Source organism: Chanodichthys erythropterus, chromosome 7 (assembly GCF_024489055.1).
Source record: "Chanodichthys erythropterus isolate Z2021 chromosome 7, ASM2448905v1, whole genome shotgun sequence".
In the NCBI taxonomy this organism is placed as follows: domain Eukaryota; kingdom Metazoa; phylum Chordata; class Actinopteri; order Cypriniformes; family Xenocyprididae; genus Chanodichthys; species Chanodichthys erythropterus.
This window is the reverse complement of record NC_090227.1, coordinates 33,996,182-34,016,956: the sequence shown is the minus strand read 5'-3', so window position 1 is coordinate 34,016,956 and position 20,775 is coordinate 33,996,182. Positions and strand designations below refer to the sequence as shown.

General features: G+C 37.5%; 1 protein-coding gene across 1 annotated transcript; it reads left to right on the top strand.

The window, feature by feature from the left end:
• The first annotated feature begins 1,650 nt into the window (after positions 1-1,650).
• On the top strand, positions 1,651-16,195 carry LOC137022816 (alanine--tRNA ligase, cytoplasmic-like). The gene is made up of 21 exons (XM_067389283.1): positions 1,651-1,722; positions 4,124-4,291; positions 4,369-4,557; positions 4,710-4,855; positions 4,940-5,131; positions 6,009-6,153; positions 6,233-6,378; positions 6,464-6,572; positions 7,456-7,606; positions 9,549-9,673; positions 9,933-10,077; positions 10,157-10,335; positions 10,428-10,541; positions 10,676-10,882; positions 11,112-11,296; positions 12,311-12,419; positions 12,940-13,053; positions 13,132-13,251; positions 13,343-13,429; positions 13,536-13,649; positions 15,387-16,195. Exons 2-21 carry the CDS (start codon positions 4,148-4,150, stop codon positions 15,564-15,566), a joined length of 2,901 nt encoding a protein of 966 aa, XP_067245384.1. The 5' UTR covers positions 1,651-1,722; positions 4,124-4,147; the 3' UTR covers positions 15,567-16,195.
• The last annotated feature ends 4,580 nt before the right edge of the window (positions 16,196-20,775 follow it).

Here is a 20,775-nt window from a genome sequence, read left to right as displayed (position 1 = left end):
TATGATAGCTAAAGAGTAACCTTACTAGTGAGCAGGTGACATTTATTACAGGCACATTTCTGAGTAAATAGTGGCGCCATTATTGTCATGTGAATGATCAACTCTCTCATATGGCTAAAAAAACTCATATCTGTTTTCTACTAATCCTGATCCCTTATGAAAGAAGAATATGGGGTTGTCTGTGCATAAACAAGAGCTTGATCGCCACCTGCTGTGAGGAAATGCTTACTGTTCCTCCCAAATACACAATATAAAGTATTTTTGTTTTAACTTAAAGGATTAGTTCACTTCAGAATTAAAATTTCCTGATAATTAACTCACCCCCATGTCAACCAAGATGTTTATGTCTTTCTTTCTTCAGTTGAAAAGAAATTATGGTTTTTGAGAAAAACATTCCAGGATTTTTCTACATATAGTGGACTTCAATGGGGACCAATGGGTTGAAGGTCCAAATTGCAGTTTCAGTGCAGCTTCAAAGGGCTCTACACGATCCCAGCCGAGGAATAAGGGTCTTATCTAACAGTTGGTCATTTTCTAAAAAAAAAAATTAAAAAAAATTTGTGTACCTTTTAACCACAAATGCTCATCTTGCACTGGCCAAGCATTACATTATCATGTAAAGTCAAGCGTAACGTAGGCAGAAGTAGGGCAAAAAACTAAATTTTCCTTCAAAATCGTCTGAAATCGTTGTTTTACCTTTGTTGTTGTTATTGTTGTAAAGGCCTTTTGACTTAGTTTTTGCATGTTCTCTTTGTAAACACTGGGTCGGTACTTCCGCCTACGTCATGCATGACCTTTCCAACGTGATTACATAATGTGTAAAGTTGTGGATGCTACTGCACTACAAGCATTTGTGGTTAATAAGTATATAATTTTACATTTTTTTAGAAAATTACCAATCGTTCCAATAGATAAGACTTATTCCTCGGCTGGGATCGTGTAGAGCCCTTTGAAGCTGCACTGAAACTGCAATTTGGACCTTCAACCCACTGGTCCCCATTGAAGTCCACTATTGGTAGAAAAATCCTGGAATGTTTTCCTCAAAAACCTTAATTTCTTTTCGACTGAAGAAAGAAAGACAAAAACATCTTGGATGACATGGGGGTGAGTAAATTATTAGGAAATTTTAATTCTGAAGTATCCTTTAATTTTATTTTTATTGCATCATTTTACCTTAAAAATTGTGCAAACTCTTTCATCCTTCTATCACATTGCATTATAGTTTGAACAGTCTACTGCTGTATCAATTTGAATTCTAGTAATAATAATAATAATAATATGAAGAAAATAAAATTATAGATCACCAAGCATAATGATCAATTTAAACCATTTAAACATATAACATATTGCATTATTTAGAGCAGTGTTGTTGTTTTGATTCTAGAAGAACCTAACAGAAATTCTTATAAACCAGAAGAAATAAGCAGATAGCAAATCACGATTGTATAACAAAATAAAGATAATAATAACGTAAATATCACTGCACTATTACTTTATCATTGCATCATCCAGTTCCGTCCTTTGCACAGTTGACATATCCAGTCCCGTCTTTTTCGTGATCGACAGCATCCTAAACCAATAGAAACTACGAACACTGAAACATCGCTCTTCCTGAACCAATCATCTATGTTGTGGGCGGTACTTAGTCGACTCTCCTTTTGGTTTCAACCGGCGTGGGAAGTAGTGTGACTGGCTTCTGAAGCGGCTATAAGATTATTATTCGTAAGTTTTAATAGCTTTTTATCTGTTTCATGACGTTATATGCAATCCGTTATTACTATATGTGTTTATGTCCTGTATCGTGAGACTGTATATCCAGTTATATGGTGTTTTAGTGAATGACTGGATCGTCAGCTTAGCCTTGTCTCGTGCTTAGAGGAAGCGTGCTATTATAAAATAAATCTGAATGACTCTATTATTCAACGCTTTTTGTATGTTACCTTGACATAATGACTGGGTTACTTGACTAGTACAGAATCCTGATAATGCAAATCATGATGGAGATGTTGATGTGCATAAGTCAGCACTAGCTTGCATCATACTGTGGTCTATAGGGGTTTGGCCTATGTCAGTGCACTTGTTAAAGCAGTGCAGCAAAAAAATCAGATTTTTTATATGTGTGAAAACTATCATTTGCATTTATATAGTTCAGTATTCATGGGAATGATGTTTTGCAGGCATTGTTATTGTAGTAAATCTTGTTATACGTCCTCTAGGATCACAGAGCATCATTATCTATGGCTCTTCATCTCACATTTTTATGTGCCAAAGCTTTCTTCTGTTGTCAGGTGAACCTCACTGTGTGCAGGACATGGTCTGTTAACTTGTTTTGCTTACTAATGTTGGTGCATCGTGTTATGTGCCCATTTCTTGTCCTTCATAAAGCATTGTCAGATGCATTTTACACTATTTAATATTTTTATCCAGGACTCAACAATAAGGATGTCCCATGGAGCCAGTATTTTCTTTTGAAAATGAAGTTTTGTTTGTTTGTTTTTTTGCTGCAGTCTTTCCCAGGTCTTTGCTTTAAATTAGATTAAATCTAAGTAAGGTTTTTATTAGTATGTTAATAAAAGGCTACTAAATAATTTCCACTTCACAGCCCTGTGCTTCTTGCCAGTGCTGCATCGTCATTACATTTACATTTACTATTTTTTGCAAACACTCCTATTCAAACTGACTTGAGGGAACATAATAAAAGCAATTCATGTATTTACAGTATATGAATATATATAACTGTCAATGTTACATTATTATATTTATTATAGATTACATTCATTCATTTAGCAAAAGCTTTTATTCGATCTGGCATACAAATTGGGAAATATAACACAAGTGATTCATCCTATTAAGTAACATGAGCGTCACTACATCTTACATTTGTTGATTATCCATGTGTGGCTTTCTTTTTGTAACTGTTGTCAAATTTTGATGATTTAATTGTGGTATTCAATGAAATGTTATAATTTGATAGTCTTGGAAGCATAATTTAGAGGTTGAAAATGATTAGTATTATTTTGCAAAGAAAACGTAACTAAAAAAACAAAATATATATTCTGACACGCATAAAAACATGATATGAAAATATAATTTTTGCAGTGGGTCCAGTAAAAACATTGACAGGACAAGTGAATTATTTTTAAGCATCAAGTTAAGCTGTATTTTAAAATAACTATTTTAAGTCCATAAATTATGGTTCTCAGCATGCAGATGTTAAAGCAGTTCATTATTTCACAATGGATGCAGTTTCTGGCATGCATGGCTGGAATAGTTATAGTTGTCATGTGGAAAAAGATGTCTTTATGTTTTGGATTAGTTGTAATGGGAGTGGTGCTGTAATTACTTCAGGGATGTCTATTGTTTGCTGCATACTGGCTCCACCTGCTGAGGAGCTTCCTTCAATACTCCAGTGAGGAAGATTTGCATACAATTGTCCTAGTGGCAGTTGCACAGAACCTTCAAAATGGTTTTGAAATAGCCACTACTGTCTGAGTATTCACCATGATTTGAATGAAAATAATGAATGTATTACTATATCCACAGATGACCCAATACATCTGGAAGAAAAATAGTAGTTTTATAGGACTAATCAACGTAAATAATGATTAAATAATTATAAAATATTATATACAACCGCCATTTTACATAAATATTGTTAAAAGAATGATGTTTTAGTGGAAAAATACTGTCAATTCTCACTTACACTCATAGTTTTGATTATAATACATTGGAGCCATAGCCATGTGGGCAAGTGCTCTGACATATGATGCAGTTGCACTCTAAATGAAGGACTTCCGGTTTGTTGGAGATAGTGGAAAAAGTCAACATCAGTCATGTGTTTTACACTAGCATAATTTCTCTGCATGTCTTTGCCTAGCAGAGAGGATTTTGTCTGTTTGGTGGGTTTGCAAGCTTTGCTTCTTCACCAACTGGGTTCATTTCTTGAATGTCCCGGTATGGATGCGGTGATTGTGAGGTGCGCCTGGTGTTCTTACAGGCAGCAGATATCCATAATACATTCTTGACTGACAATTAACCGCACTACAAAGCAGCTGCATGTTTACTCCACCTTGTTTTTGTAAAACCGGTTTCTGACTCACTGCGTGTTTGTATATATCCCTAGTCCACCGAGAAAAACACAACCAGCATGGACTCTTCGCTGACTGCTGCACAGATCCGTGAGAAGTTCATCGACTTCTTCCGCCGTCATGAGCATCAGTACGTCCACTCATCAGCCACCATTCCGCTAGATGATCCCACTCTGCTCTTTGCCAATGCTGGGATGAACCAGGTAAGGAGATTTGAACCTAGTTAAATAAATGGCCTTTAATTTGTTATAGAAAATTGTCACCTCCATCTTCTTAATAGTTCAAGCCCATCTTCCTGAACACCATCGACCCGTCCCACCCAATGGCCAGACTTCGGCGTGCTGCAAACACACAGAAGTGCATTCGTGCTGGCGGCAAACACAATGATCTTGATGATGTGGGCAAAGACGTGTACCATCACACTTTCTTTGAGATGTTGGGCTCTTGGTCCTTTGGTGATTATTTCAAAGTAAGAGATGGCGAGAAAGGTGTTGTATATTGTAAACTCGTGGCGTGTTTCTTCATAGTACTTTATGTGCTGCTAAAATGATAAATGAAAAACTAATTTTGCCCTTTTCTCTTAGCATCCCTTCATTTCTGTCTTGCTCATTCTATATCTAGCACCTGGCCTGCAAGATGGCTCTGGAGCTGCTGACGCAGGAGTTTGGCATTCCTATTGAGCGCCTCTATGTGACTTATTTTGGTGGTCATGCTGATGCAGGCCTGGAGCCTGACCTGGAGTGCAAGCAGATCTGGCTGGACTTGGGGTGAGTAAAAAATATTTACAAGGTGTATTAAGTTATTGATGTGAAATAGTAAAATATTTTTCGTTTGTCTCAACTTTGTCCCAGAATGGAGGAGAGCCGTATTCTGCCCGGCAGTATGAAAGATAATTTCTGGGAGATGGGTGACACTGGTCCTTGTGGTCCATGCAGTGAGATCCACTTTGATCGCATTGGAGGCAGAGATGCCGCCCACTTGGTCAACATGGATGACCCGAATGTGCTTGAAATCTGGAACCTGGTGTTCATCCAGTTCAACCGGTAAACTACTGCTCCTTGTTAACTTTAGCTAACAATGGTAACACTTTATTAAAAGTCCACACATACTTAGAGATATTATTTTTAGAGACTCTTCTTATGTAATTTATTGTTCATAGGGATGCATAATATATCAGTATTAAATCAGTTATTGGCTGAAATCAGTTTTTTTTTCCTTTAATTTATCAGTATCAGCCAATATTGGATATTTAATATTAAGTAGGGTGATTAATCTTTAAAAACATTAATTTAAATGTTTGATTTGTTCAGTGAATGGATGAATTAAATGGTGTAGTATGAATTTTAGTATTAGCCATTTATTGGTTATCAGCTATCAACTTCATATATAATAGCCTATATATATATATATATATATATATATATATATATTTGAATTGCATTAAATCAAAAATGACAGTAATGTTTCAATGCATTTCTCTTTGAAATAAATGCTGTTCTTTTAACTTTCATCAAACCTGAAAAAAAAGAGCAGCAATTGATTTCAAAATGGATAATAACAAGAAATATTTCTCGAGCTCCAAATCAGCATATTGGAATGATTTCTGGAGGATCATGTGACACTGAAGACTGGAGTAATGATGCTGAAAATTCAGCTTTGCCTTCACATGATTAAATTACATTTCAATATCTTAAGCTCTGATCAAATAAATTTAACCTTGGTGAGCATAAGAGACTTTCAAAACTTGTAAAAACATTTTAAAAAATCGTACCTACCCAAACTTTTGAACGGTAGTGTATATTCATTATTGGCCAGAATTTTAACATGGGTGCCATCTTGCAACCTCTAATTCTTTACACAAAGATGCTGTTAGTATGCACATGTTGTTCTAAACACATACATCATGGCCTCTCCATGCAGGGAGTCAGAGACGGTGCTAAAGCCTCTGCCTAAGAAGAGCATTGACACAGGGATGGGACTGGAGCGCCTGGTCTCTGTGCTGCAAAACAAGATGTCCAACTATGACACTGATCTGTTTGTTCCTTATTTTGAAGCCATTCAGAAGGTATAATCGTAGAAAAGCATATGAAACATGACCAAACGCTCTTTTGCTTGTAATTGAAAAAAATGTTCTTGGTTCTCAGGGCACAGGTGCCAGGGCATACACAGGAAAGGTTGGTGCAGAAGACACAGATGGTATCGACATGGCATACCGTGTTCTGGCTGATCACGCCCGCACCATTACTATTGCCTTGTCTGATGGTGGCAGACCTGACAACACAGGCAGAGGGTGAGATGATGGTGTTTTTGTTTGCCATGTACTTGATATACTCAATATATGTTTATGTGACCTATGTCTGTTTTTGTGTTCGCAGCTATGTGCTGAGGAGAATTCTGCGTCGTGCAGTGCGATACTCTCACGAGAAGCTGGAAGCACAGAGGGGCTTCTTCGCCTCCTTAGTAGATGTAGTGGTTGAGTCCCTGGTAAGCCCTCTGCCAATTTTTTTCCTTCATCACTTTATGTGCATAAGGAACGGTTTATTTAAAGGTGGTACAGAGGATGTTTTTGTCGACTGAGTTTTTGAAATGAGCGCATGCGGAAGAACAATCCCCCTCCTTCACAGCTCATTTCAAGTGAACGCCTCCCAAAACTCGTGCACGAGTGTTTGTTTACCACCGACATTCGCTGTGTTATTAAGCCGGGCACACATTTTACGACTAGCTAAAACATTGTGCTCAACATACAGCGATAGTTTCCTGCTCCTGAAGCAGATTTATATACTTTCACATGGAATTTGAACACCGACTGTAATCGCAGACTGAACTCAACTGGCTCTGACTGGACGCGTTTGAGCGTGATCAGTCATAAGTATCAATTTACATTCATAATCGGCCTTACAATCGTTAAGCCGCGCACACACTTAGTGGATTCATTATGTCGGACTCACCGCAGGTAACTCATAATCTGCAATTGTTACTCCTGTCTCCTGACAAAAACATTGCATGCGGCGCATGTAGAGTGTGGAAAGTTACTAGAGCGCGCAGCCGCGCGTCTCTCACAAGGAACATCATGGCAGTGATTGACAAGCCAGAGGGCCAATCGTTTACACGATGATCATCTGTGCACGAGGCCCTACCTCGTGCACAGATGATGTATATTAATAATATTCCTTTCAGTGCACCTAATAAATAGTCTTTTATCACTTAGTAAAGACAGTTTCAAGTAATATTGCAAAAATGTATAAAACAAAACATCCTCTTTACCACCTTTAAAGTGGCAGCCCCTGCAATATTGAAATGCTCTTTCATTAAATACAGTTTCAGTTCTATCTCTGATGGCCATTTAATGATTCATGGCTGTCTACAGGGTGATGCTTTCCCAGAGTTGAGGAAAGATCCTGATATGGTAAAGGATATCATCAATGAGGAAGAGGCACAGTTCCTAAAAACCCTTAGCAGGGGACGACGTATTCTGGACCGCAAGATCCAGAGTCTTGGAGACAGCACGACTATACCAGGTAAAGCACATAATACCACAAAGAGTTTCTCTTAGGGCATTTTCAGACCTGTAGATCATTTGATTTGTTTTGAAACGGGGACTTAATTTGTTACAATGTAGCATTTTCTTCTTGGTTCTGTTGACTAAAATATGTACTAAAATGTGTTTATGTAAGTCTCATGTGCATAACACTGAGTTATCCATCAAGATGGATTGACAAGTTCGCTCCACAAGCTTATTGTGGCTTTATCTGTAGCTGTCATATACTGTATATATGATATACATTCAGGCGATCTTGGAGTGATGCTTTGGTTCGGATCCAAGTGTAATTGCCATGTTCATATACAGTGGTATGAAAAAGTATGTGAACCCCTTGCAGAATCTGTGAAAATTAGAATTATTTAAATAAAATAAGAGGGATGATAAAAAAAAAATGCATGTTATTTTTTGTTTAGTACTGTCCTGAGTAAGATATTTTACATAAAAGATGTTTGCATTTAGTTCACAAGACGAAACAATAGCTGAATTTATTAAAATAACCCCATTCATAAGTATGTGAACCATTGATTCTTAATACTGTGTGTGGTTACCTGATGATCCACGACTGTTTTTTTGTTTTGTGATGGTTGTTCATGAGTCTCTTGTTTGTTCTGAGCAGTTAAACTGAGCTCTGTTCTTGAGAAAAATCCTCCAGCTCCTGCAGATTCATCAGTTTTCAAGCATTTTTGCATATTTGAACCCTTTCTGGCAGTGACTGTATGGTTTTGAGATTCATCTTTTCACACTGAGGACAACTGAGGGACTCAAACACACAACTATTAAAAAAGGTTCAAACATTCACTGATGCTCCAAAAGGAAACACGATGCATTAAGAGTCGGGGTGTGAAAACTAGTTTGAGTCCTTCAATTGTCCTCCGTGTGAAAAGATGAATCTCAAAATTATATAGTCACTGCTGGAAAGGGTTCAAATATGCAAAAATGCTTGAAAACTGATGAATCGGATCTGGAGGAATTTTCTGAAGAACAGAGCTCAGTTTAACTGCTCAGGACAAACAAGAGACTCATGAACAACCATCACAAAACATAAAAACCGTCGTGGATCATCAGGTAACCATACACAGTATTGAGAATCAATGGTTCACATACTTATGAATGGGGTTATTTTAATAAATTCAGCTATTGTTTTGTCTTGTGAACTAAATGCAAACATCTTTTATGTAAAATATCTTACTCAGGACAGTACTAAACAAAAAATAACATGCATTTTTTATTATCCCTCTTATTTTATTAAAATAATTCTCATTTTCACAGATTCTGCAAGGGGTTCACATACATTTTCATGCCACTGTATGCCTAAGCGAACTGAACTAACAGTGAAAACGCACCATGTTCCAAAACAAACTCTCTAAACAAGCCAGGTGCCGAGCCAAATGCCCTTTGATGAGGTGCAAGGATTGAATCTCTTTTGGCGAAAATCACAATTTTGAATCCAAAATAGGTCATTTGAGTTTTTTAAATGATTGAAGGGAAGGAGTTTGGGTTGCTTTTAACATGCATTTATAAAACGCAACACTCGCCAACCATCTACCCAAAATTGTAATAAGAATTGTTTATAATTTTTTTTTTGTCAGCGGAACAGAGGCTTTAAGCTTACGCTGTGTTTTCCTGCCAAAATAAAAGCTCTATGGTTTAACATTTGGAAGCAAAGAAATTTTGTAGTATTGTATTATATATTACTATATAATAATAATAATAATAATAATAATAATAATTTAAATGACAGTGTGACTGAATTAGAGAGTGTTTTTTTAAAACTCTTCATAAAAAAACTATATGCAGACTAGGGTTTGTTTGTTTGTTTTTTCCCCCTATGTCCTCATGCTAAAATCAACTGTAAATCCACATTCTAAAGCTGATATAAAATTTTTATTTCTCCTTATATATGTCATTGTTTTGTGTAGGTGACACAGCTTGGCTGCTGTACGACACATATGGTTTTCCTCTGGACCTCACAGCCCTGATCGCTGAGGAAAGGGGAATGGAGGTGGACAGGGAGGCCTTTGAGGAGGAGAAGAAAGCTGCTCAGGTGGAAATCAGTTCATTCTTTTTATGCACTGCAATTTCTATTAAGCACAGAATAATTTCATAGAAATTCAAACACAGATAATTTTATTTTGACTGTATTTTATTTATAATGATGGCAAAGCTAATCTAAATGTAAAATAGACAAAAATGAGCATGCACAATTAAAAATCCTTTGTCAGCTGATATATATCCAATAGTAACCGATAACAATAAGTGTTTTGTTAATGTAAATGGGTCTAAATAAAAACATTTGTACACAGTTGAAGTCTCAGGGCAAAGGCTCTGGGGATGAGGACCACATCATGTTGGACATCTATGCCATTGAAGAGCTCAGAAACAAAGGTGTCGCTGCCACTGACGACAGCCCCAAGTACAAGTACACTTCAGATGATAATGGCAAATATGGTACGAATTACACCTTAGCTATTCCTGTTTGTTTTTCCATGTAGGTTTTCATGCCTGTGACATTGTGTGTCCCTCTCAGAGTTTGAACAGGCAGTGGGCACAGTGTTGGCTCTCAGGAGGGAGCGTGCATTTGTCGATGAGGTGACCACAGGTCAAGAGTGCGGAGTGCTGCTCGACAAGACCTCTTTCTATGCCGAGCAGGGTGGGCAGAGCTTTGATGAAGGCTACATGCTCCGAGAAAACGACTCTGCTGAGGATGTAAGAAACTGATAACGGTTGTAGAAAGAAGCTGAACTGCTTAGTTTAGTTATGATTCAATTTGCTGTCATGTGTTTGTTTTGCTGCTTCAGAGGATGGAGTTCACAGTGAAGAATACTCAGGTGCGCGGAGGATACGTGCTGCATATTGGTACAGTATACGGCACACTGAAGGTTGGAGACCACCTAACTCTGCATGTGGATGAGGTATGTAATGAAATTACTTCTAAAAATGTTTTTACAGCATTTAATCCAGACAAAAAAGATTGATGGATAGGATGTTATGAACATTTATAGAGAGCACAGAATGCAACATGATTCCCCTTTCTTTTTTCTCTCAGGCTCGTCGTAGGCCAATCATGAGTAACCATACCGCCACACACATCCTTAACTTTGCTTTGCGTTCAGTTTTGGGAGAGGCAGATCAGCGGGGCTCTTTGGTTGCTCCAGACAGACTGCGCTTTGACTTCACAGCTAAAGGAGCAATGAGCACAGATGAAGTGCGGCGCACAGAAGAGATCGCCTCCAACTTGATTCGTGACGCCAAGGTCAAGTCCATTCAACAGGCTTTTTCAAAGATGTTTTCAAACATTCGTATTCATACCGCTTGAAACTTTCTTCACAAGTATTCACAGTGCAGATATTCTGAAAACAAAACATAACCTATTGTAAGTTATCCTGTTGAAAACATATATAGTTTACGTGTCCCTAAGAACACTTTCGTATTCTTTCATAATTTCTCTCACAATTTGAAATATTCTTTCTCTCTTTCTTCAGGCTGTCTACGCTCTGGATGCTCCTCTTGCAGCAGCTAAAGCCATACAGGGTCTGCGGGCAGTGTTTGATGAGACGTACCCTGATCCTGTTAGAGTGGTGTCTATTGGCGTTCCAGTGGAGGAGCTGCTGGCTGATCCCAACAGCCCTGCAGGCTCACTCACCTCCATCGAGTTCTGTGGTGGAACGTATGAATATTTTAGAATTTAATATTATAAACTTCAAATATTGCAAAAGTGGGCCCACTCAGCTCCTCGCTTTCATTCATGTGCAGCACATCTAGATTTCTGTGATTTTCTGTATTTTGTTCCATCTATGCTTCATGAAAAAATATTTTTTTATGAAACCGTCGTTAAATAATATTTTTCTTAGCCCTAATGAATTAAAGGGATGATTCACCCAAAAATGAAAATTCTGTCATTAATTACTCACCCTCATGTCGTTCCAAACCCGCAAGATCGTCATTCAGAACACAAATGAAGATCTTTTTGATGAAATCTGAGAGCTTTTTGTCCCTCCATAAACAGTCTACACATCACTTTGACACTTTAAAAAGTTCATAAAGGGATCATAAAACAAATCTATATGAATTGAGCGGTTTAGTCCAAATTTTCTGAAAAGATACAATCGCTTTATATGATGAACAGATTGAATTTAGGCTTTTATTCACATATAAACATTCATCAGCTCACATATCAGTTATGGTAAACAGAAGCTAAAGCATGTTTGCTTGATGTGTGAGAACCAATGAGGTTCATTCTCATGTTATGCAGCACGTTCGAGCTTCCGTGAGAGGTTTGTTCTCAAGCATCAAGCAGGTTCGTTGAGCTTCTGTTCATGTTTACTGATCAATGTTTATATGTGAATAAAAACCTAAATATAAATCTGTTCATCAAACAAATCAATTGTATCTCTTCAGAAAATTTGGACTAAAATTTATATGAATTAGTTTTACGATCTCTTTATGAACATTTTGAAGTGTCAAAGTGTCAGTTGCTGTCTATGGAGGGACGGAAAGCTCTCAGATTTCATTAAAAAGATCTTCATTTGTGTTCCGAAGATGAACGAAGGTCTTACGGGTTTGAAACGACATGAGGGTGAGTGAATAATGACTGAATTTTCATTTTTGGGTGAACTATCCCTTTCACTGTTTTCTGAGTATGGTTACTCATAGTTTTCTTATTGATCGTTTTTACCCATAGGCACCTGCAGAACTCTGGTCATGCTGCTCCATTTGTGATTGTATCAGAGGAGGCCATTGCTAAAGGAATCAGGAGGATTGTGGCAGTGACTGGAGCAGAGGCTCAGAAGGTTGGAGAAGGCGTGGCCAACATGAATATGCACACACCCTTTTATTTTTGAATGATACTTAGTATGTAGTATGTGATGTAGGTTGGGGGAATGTGGAACTGGTTTTTGCTGTCTGATTTGAATGTGATATGAAAGGAAGACCTAGGATGAGACAAAGATTAAATATCTCTATTGTCTTGTTCTTGTTGTTTGCACGCACAGTGTGGCTAGTGTAGTCTGATTCACAAATGATTCTTTTGAGCCAGTTCTGTTAATTAAATGAATCTGTTATGAAGACGCACAAATCATGTGCTTAAGACTTGTGAGAGTTCATTCAATATTATTACTAACTGATTATTTATAGAACAATGTGTAAATACACATTCAGAACAGTGTTTTTTTTGTTTTTTTACATGTTTAAATACTTTTTAGTGCAGTATATTTTTAGGTGTGTGGGTGAATCATTTAGGAAGCAGAATAATAAAGTTCCTTATGACTCCCATTCCTAATAGTTCTTGACAGGTGATGTTTGTGTTGTCAGGCCCAGAGGAAAGCTGATGCCCTGAAGCTGGGTCTAGATGCCATGGCAGAGAAAGTTAAGGCTCAGACTGCCCCAAATAAAGACGTTCAGAAGGAGATTGCTGATATGACAGAGGTGAGTTCAACTCAATCATGTTCTGCTCTTGCTTGTCTGGTATAAGTGTACTGAATCCTTGTATGCATATATGTTCAGTCCTTGGGCACTGCAGTGATCTCTCAGTGGCAGAAGGATGAGATGAGGGATTCCCTGAAGGGTCTTAAAAAGATCATGGATGACCTGGACCGTGCTAGTAAGGCTGATGTACAGAAGAGGGTAAGAAAACATGATTCCGATGTTTGATAGTTAGTCACAGAGATTATTAGAAAGTCAAAGACCAGCTGTGAACACACAGTTTTAATTTTAGGTCCTGGAAAAGACAAAGGAGATCATCGATAGCAACCCTAACCAACCTCTAATAGTGATGGAGATGGAGAGTGGAGCATCTGCAAAGGTAAATGTCTCACTGTCCTTTCAAATTAGGACTCTATAGTTGAAATGAATACAGTTTTTAAATTCTCTTCTATGAAAGTCTAAATGATTCCTCTGTGCTTCCACAGGCTTTGAATGAGTCTCTGAAGTTACTGAAGACAAATTCACCACAGACTGCTGCTATGCTTTTTACTGTGGACAACGATGCAGGAAAAATTATCTGCTTGTGCCAAGTGCCTCAGGTAAACGGGGTCAGGGAGAAAATTATTCTGTAAGATGGATGAAGGTTCTCTTTAAATATTTAACAACATCTACTTTAAAGCTTAAAGGTGCCCTAGAACCAGTTTTTACAAGATGTAATATAACTCTAAGGTGTCTCCTGAATGTGTCTGTGAAGTTTCAGCTCAAAATACCCCATAGATTTTTTTAAATTATTTTTTTAACTGCCTATTTTGGGGTATAATTAACTATGCACCGATTCAGGCTGCGGCCCCTTTAAACCGCGCACTCCCTGCCCCCCGTGCTCTCGACTATAATACAGTGCATTTACAAAGTTCACACAGCTAATATAACCCTCAAATGGATCTTTACAAGATGTTCATCATGCATACTTCATGCATGCTTCGGGTCATGTGAGTATTGTATTTATTTGGATGTTTACATTTGATTCTGAATGAGTTTGATAGTACTCCGTGGCTAAAGCTAACATTACACACTGTTGGAGAGATTTATAAAGAATGAAGTTGTGTTTATGCATTATACAGACTGCAAGTGTTTAAAAATGAAAATAGCGACGGCTCTTGTCTCTGTGAATACAGTAAGAAAAGATGGTAACTTTAAACACATTTAACAGTACATTAGCAACATGCTAATGAAACATTTTTAGAAAGACAATTTACAAATATCACTAAAAATATCATGATATCATGGATCATGTCAGTTATTATTGCTCCATCTGCAATTTTTTGCTGTTGTTCTTGCTTGCTTACCTAGTCTGATGATTCAGCTGTGCACATCCAGACGCCCTGCCCATGTGTAATGCCTTGAACATGAGCTGGCATATGCAAATATTGGGGGTGTACATATTAATGATCCCGACTGTTACGTAACAGTCGGTGTTATGTTGAGATTCGCCTGTTCTTCTGAGGTCTTTTAAACAAATGAGATTTATATAAGAAGGAGGAAACAATGGAGTTTGAGACTCACTGTATGTCATTTCCATGTACTGAACTCTTGTTATTCAACTATGCCGAGGTAAATTCAATTTTTGATTCTAGGGCACCTTTGTTTTGTTTTGTTTTGAAAGAAATTAGTACTTTTATTCAGCAAGGATGCATTAAATTGAAGTTACTATAAAGACATACTTACAAAAGTTTTCCATTTCAAATAAATGCTGTTGTTTTGAACTTTTGATTCATCAAAGAGTCCTGAAAGAGTTAAGCAGCACAACTGACATTAAAAATTGATAAGAAATAATGCTTTTTGAACACTAAATTAGCATATTAGAATGATTCCTGAAGGATCATGAGACACCGAAGACTGGAGTAATGATGCTGAATATTCAGCTTTAACATCACAGAAATAAATTACATTTTATGATATATTAAAATAGAAAACAAGTTATTTGAAATTGTAATAATGTTTCAAAATATTACTGCTTTTATTTTTATTTTTTATTAAATAAATATATCCTTGGTGAGCATAAAGAGACTTCTTTCAAAAACATGAAAAAAATCTAACCGAACCCAAACTTTTGATTGGTAGATTATTTTCTTAATACACATTCTTAGTTTTATTATGAATGATTAATCAGCGCACATCAATTTTGTGTTCAGTGAAATGTAACGGCTTGATTTTCAGTTGACCTCAGAAGTAAAATGCTGGTTAAATATTACTTTGACTTTCATGGTACTAGACACATTAATGCATATGTACAGTATGAATTTAAAATCACCAATTTGCTCTTTGTGTGTTTCCAGGATGTTGCAAACCGGGGCCTGAAGGCTAGCGAATGGGTTCAGGAAGTGTGCCCTCTGCTGGATGGAAAAGGAGGCGGTAAAGACATGTCTGCCCAGGCTACGGGTAGAAACACGCACTGCATACAGGAAGCTCTGCAGCTGGCCAATGAGTTTGCCCGCCTCAAACTGGGTGAAAATTAAGGACAAAGAGAGTTGTGTAGGTGCGGTTTAATCTGGAAAAAGTTCCTTAGTTTGGTCTTAACCCTCCTCCTGTCTTGTTCCAGCTATGCCTGCTGAATTTTCAAACTGGACATTCCAGGCTGGAAAATGTAAAAACTGTATAGAAATGTGTCATTTGTCAATTATGGATAGGAAGGGAAATAATTAGCGCCCTCTCTCAGTTAACTGGGTCATTGCAGGGCAATACATTAGTAGATCAACTGATCCATCAAACCGTCCTGACTTTGTGATCCAAAGCACATGGGGCTATGCATGCTTTCTGATTGCAAAATTACATTTAGATTGACAGTTTAATGTTGCTAGCTAAAATCGACCTCATTGCCATTGTTATCTTCCTGAACACGCAAGGACGAAAATCATTGTCATTATCATTTTAATAGGTGTCTTTTTGCCATAAGATCTTCCATTACTTTTGTAGAATTGTTGCTCTGTCTCTTTAACAGGAGAGATTTCATAATGGTTCAGGCAAATTCATATCAACACTTAACCTTTCACTAGGTCTTCTAGCATCTGTTTTGGGGAAATGAGCCATCTATCACTTGTCACATGAAATGTATCACTTGTTAACGGTAATTAAAAAAGCAATGATTACAAATGCATAAATGACTTTTCATTGTCCTGTGGAGTAGTGTTTTGAATGTGATTGTGATTAAAGCTACTGCTTATAATTATTTCAGCATAATTACTTACTCCCCTTCGTCCCTAGTCTTGCGTAGCCAAACCTTCTGACTGACAGCAGAAGGTCTGGACTTTATCGTGGCTTTCATTGCCCAAGAGGATTTTTGACTAATATGTAACTCAACCAGTCACAGTCAGTTTTGTTTCGCATCATGTTTAGGGGTGTGAAAATGCAGTGTCGAAGTCCCAACAATAACAGACCGGCATGCATCTAATTCATTCAAGAATGTTTACTGCAACAATGGACCCACGAACTTCATACTTTTGAATATCCAGCATTTAGTTGATCCACAATGCCGTTCTTCTTCCACGAGGGGTTTTAGCATCATGGCATTTGTTTCCAGGGGGACCGTTAAAGAACACGACACACATCCCCTGTACATCCTGTAGAATTCAACCAACCAGATGACTACTTAGAAAAATCCTGGAGTGATTCCGGTTAAGTGTGCTATATGCATCAGACGTTCAGCCAACGGTCTGTGGACGTGATGTCTGATGTTGAGACTACTTCGTCCCTAGTGGGACATCAAGGATATGCTTTCACTTAGCTCAATCTTTTGCGGCGGATACATCTCCTTCAATTCTGCCATTCAAGATCCAGAGCGGTAGTAAAGACATCATTAAAGTCATCTTTGTGACTCCAGTGGTTTCTCAATTTCATGAAGCGCAAAGCAAGCACTTGCGTTGCTTCATAAAAATGAGGTTAAACCACTGGAGTCACATGGATTACTTTTATGACGTCTTTACCACATTCTGTACCTGTCAGTCCCTGACAGCAACAGTGTCAGCCCACATCTGGTCCGTGTGTAATCCACACATACCAAATGTGGGCCAGATCTGGGCCACACTACAGGTGCTGGTCATATAATTAGAATATCGTGAAAAAGTTCATTTTTTTTATTGTAAATTATTTTTAAAAATTAAACTTTTATATATTCTAGATTCCCTACATGTAAAGTAAAACATTTCAAAAGTTTCTTTTTTATTTTGATGATTAGAGCGTACAGCTAATGAAAGTCCAAAATCCAGTATCTCAAAATACTAAATATTTCCTAAGATCAATCAAAAAATGGATTTTCAAAACAGAAAAGTTCAAGTTCTTTAAAGTATGTTCATTTGTGCACTCAATACTTGGTCGGCAGCACATATTACAGCAAATGACTTGCTCCTAGCACAAATTACAGCATCAGTGAAGTGTGGCATGGAAGTGATCAGCCTGTGGCACTGCTGAGGCACTATTGCGCCTTCAGATCATCTGTATATTGTTGGATCGACTGTTTCTCATCTTTCTCTTGAAAATATTCCATAGATCCAGGGCTCAGGCATGTTGGCTGGCCAATAAAGCACAGTAATATCATGGTCAGCAAACCACTTAGAAGTGGTTTTTGCACTGTGGGCAGGTGCAAAAGTCCTGCTGGAAAAGGAAATCAGCATCTTCATAAAGCTTGTCAGCAGATGGAAGCATAAAGTGCTCCAAAATCTCCTGGAAGATGGCTGCATTGACTTTGCACTTGATAAAACACAATGGACCAACACCAGCAGATGTCATGGCCCCCCAAATCAATACTAACTTCATAAACTTACACTAGACTTCAAGCAGCTTGGATTCTGTGCCTCTCCAGTCTTCCTTCAGACTCTGGGACCATGATTTCAACATGAAATGAAAAATTTACTTTTATCTGAAAAGAGGACTTTCTACCTCTGTTCACTGTCCAGTTCTTTTTCTCCTTAGCCCAGGTAAGATGCTTCTGATGTTGTTTCTGTTTCAGAAGTGGCTTGGTGGCTTTTCCTGAAGATGTCTGAGTGTGGTGACTCTTGATGCGCTGACTCCGGCTTCATTTGACTCATTGTGAAGCTCTCCCAAGTGTTTGAATCAGCTTTACTTGACAGTATTCTCAAGCTTGTGGTCATCCTTGTTTCTTGTGCACCTTTGCTTACCCAATTTCTTCCTTCTAGTCAACTTTGCATTCAATATGCTTTGATACATCACTCTGTAAACAGCCACCCCATTCAGTAATGACCTTCTGTGACTTACTCTCTTTGTGGAGGGTGTCAATGATTGTCTCCTGGACCATTGCCAAGTCAGCAGTCTTCCCCATTAGTGTGGTTTCAAAGAACAAGAGATACCTGGAATTTATACTGTAGGGATGGTCATTTAATGAAACTCAAATGTAAATATTCTAATATTGAGATACTGGATTATGGACTTTCATTAGCTGTACGCTCTAATTTAATTAATATATCAACAAATTTAAGAAAAGGAAAAAAAACTTTTGAAATGTTTTACTTTACATGTAGGGAATCTAGTATAAATGAAAGTTTCATTTTTTAAATAATTTACAATAAAAAAAGTTAACTTTCTCATGATATTCTAATTATATGACCAGCACCTGTATGTTGCTGTTAGGGGTGGTAGTTACACTGGAGTCCCAACGGAGGGACAGAAAGCTCAGATTTCATCAAAAATATCTTCATTTGTGTTCCAAAGATGTTTTATGGGTGTGGAATGACACAAGGGTGAGTAATTAATGACATAATTTTCATTTTTGGGTGAACTAACCCTTTAAATTTTAAACTAAATATGCTTGTGTTGCAACTTCTATAAATGGGTGTACCAGATTTTCAGACATATGCTCCAGTCAAGCTAAGACACAATAACTTCACACAATGGCAAAAGAATGAAAAGGGCTAAAGTTAGTCATTGCTGAGTAAGGGATTCAAAGTCAGCTTAGGGGTGTCAACTTGAAGTTTAACTATCTTATAAAAGTTTGATCATCAGGATGGAATGTTTTAGACTGATCCCACAAAACACAGAATTCAACAAATTCATTGTTCATTACTGATGTTTGCACTGTTTTTAAGCAATATTACAAAAGGATAACAGGAAGGAATGTGATATTGAGGACATGAGGAAAAAGTTTTACACATTTTAACTAAATGAAATCTGGGACATTTTTAAATGCCAGCTTTCCATAGTAGAATTTGCATAGCACACTGGGACATGGATGAAAAAGAATGAAATCAAAAGATTATGAACTATGATTTCCATCAAATCAAGAGTACACAGAGACAAACCATTTTTAAATGTGTTTATTTCTTACAGTAGCATAAAGATTAAAAACAGTCCATAATTACACAAAGACTGAGGTTGTGAAAGGAAAGAATAAGCACTGACCAATAGTCACTATATCAACACTGATGAGGAGTTAATGAGAGCAAACACAGTGGCACAGTGTGAATATGTACAGTCTGTGTTGAAAGATTTAGAAGAGAGTTCCTTCAAATGAAGAACAGGATTCAACATTTAAGTTGATAGTGGAGTTTGTTCTACTCAAATGGACATATCTAAATACTGTAGCCTCATTTTAAACCTTTTTTTGCTGCCATTTTATTGTTTTAATTACCCAAATCGAAAGGGAATCTACCATAAAGCCTTCAAAAAAAAAAGTTCAAGCAAACAAAATGAAATTGCATCACACACTATATCCTGAAGGCACAATCACGTGTTTGATTGTGGAAAACAAAGCAAAGGAAAAATGAAAAATGAAAGAAGCATCAAAGTCTTTACAGGCTCTGTAATGTTCATCTTATTCGGTACTTACAACTTTGCATCATTTACGCCTGCAAACAATTCAGCAAAAGATGATACGAAGTCCTAGAAAGCTCTCTCAATGTGACAATAAGGATCCAGACTGATAATTTAATGCTGAGAACATTGGCAAGAGCATAAAGAGAACAAGCCAATTTGGAATTGATCTCATCATGCAATTTGGCCACGGAACATTTCAAATGGAGAGAACAGAGAAGGTGGACATGGATAATGCAGTCTTTCAAAAACTGTTTCAGTAGGTTTGCCTGAATATCATTCAGCAGGCTATGATCCTCCTGTGGCACAAAAACAAGAAAAACATCCTTCATAGCCAACTAGTACCATCTAGGATTACTGAATACTGTTAAGAGTAATACAAGAACTTCACGAGCCAGCATTTTTCTTAATCCAAATTTTCTGAACAATACATAAAAAAAAAAAAAAAAAGTCTTTGGTGACCAACTGCACATCTCAATATTCTACCTATGAGATGGCAGTCATACTACAGGTCTGTGATTTTAGAATTTCACTGTGAAACGCCCAATAATAATCCCTCAGAATAGGCTTAAATATAATAAAGCCACTGCAGCACTGTGCCTTAATTATTCCCTGGTATATAACCGGCAAAACACAATTACGCTTTATTGACAATGTATAAAAGCACTTGTGTGCCACATTTCTAAAGTTTCAGGAGACTTTTCCGGAGTGACAGCGAATGCCTGTAGGTAGCTCTTAAAATGAAGAGGGGAGAAAGTTTTCAGGCGAGAGAGGTTTTCCCACCCTGATCCCGAAGGCACTGCGCTCGGTTTAGCTTAAAAGTAGAACAGACAAGAAGATAGGATGGTGGCGCACAGGAGAAGCCGTGAATCATGTGTGGGCAGAGGTGGGTAGCTGGTGGGTAGA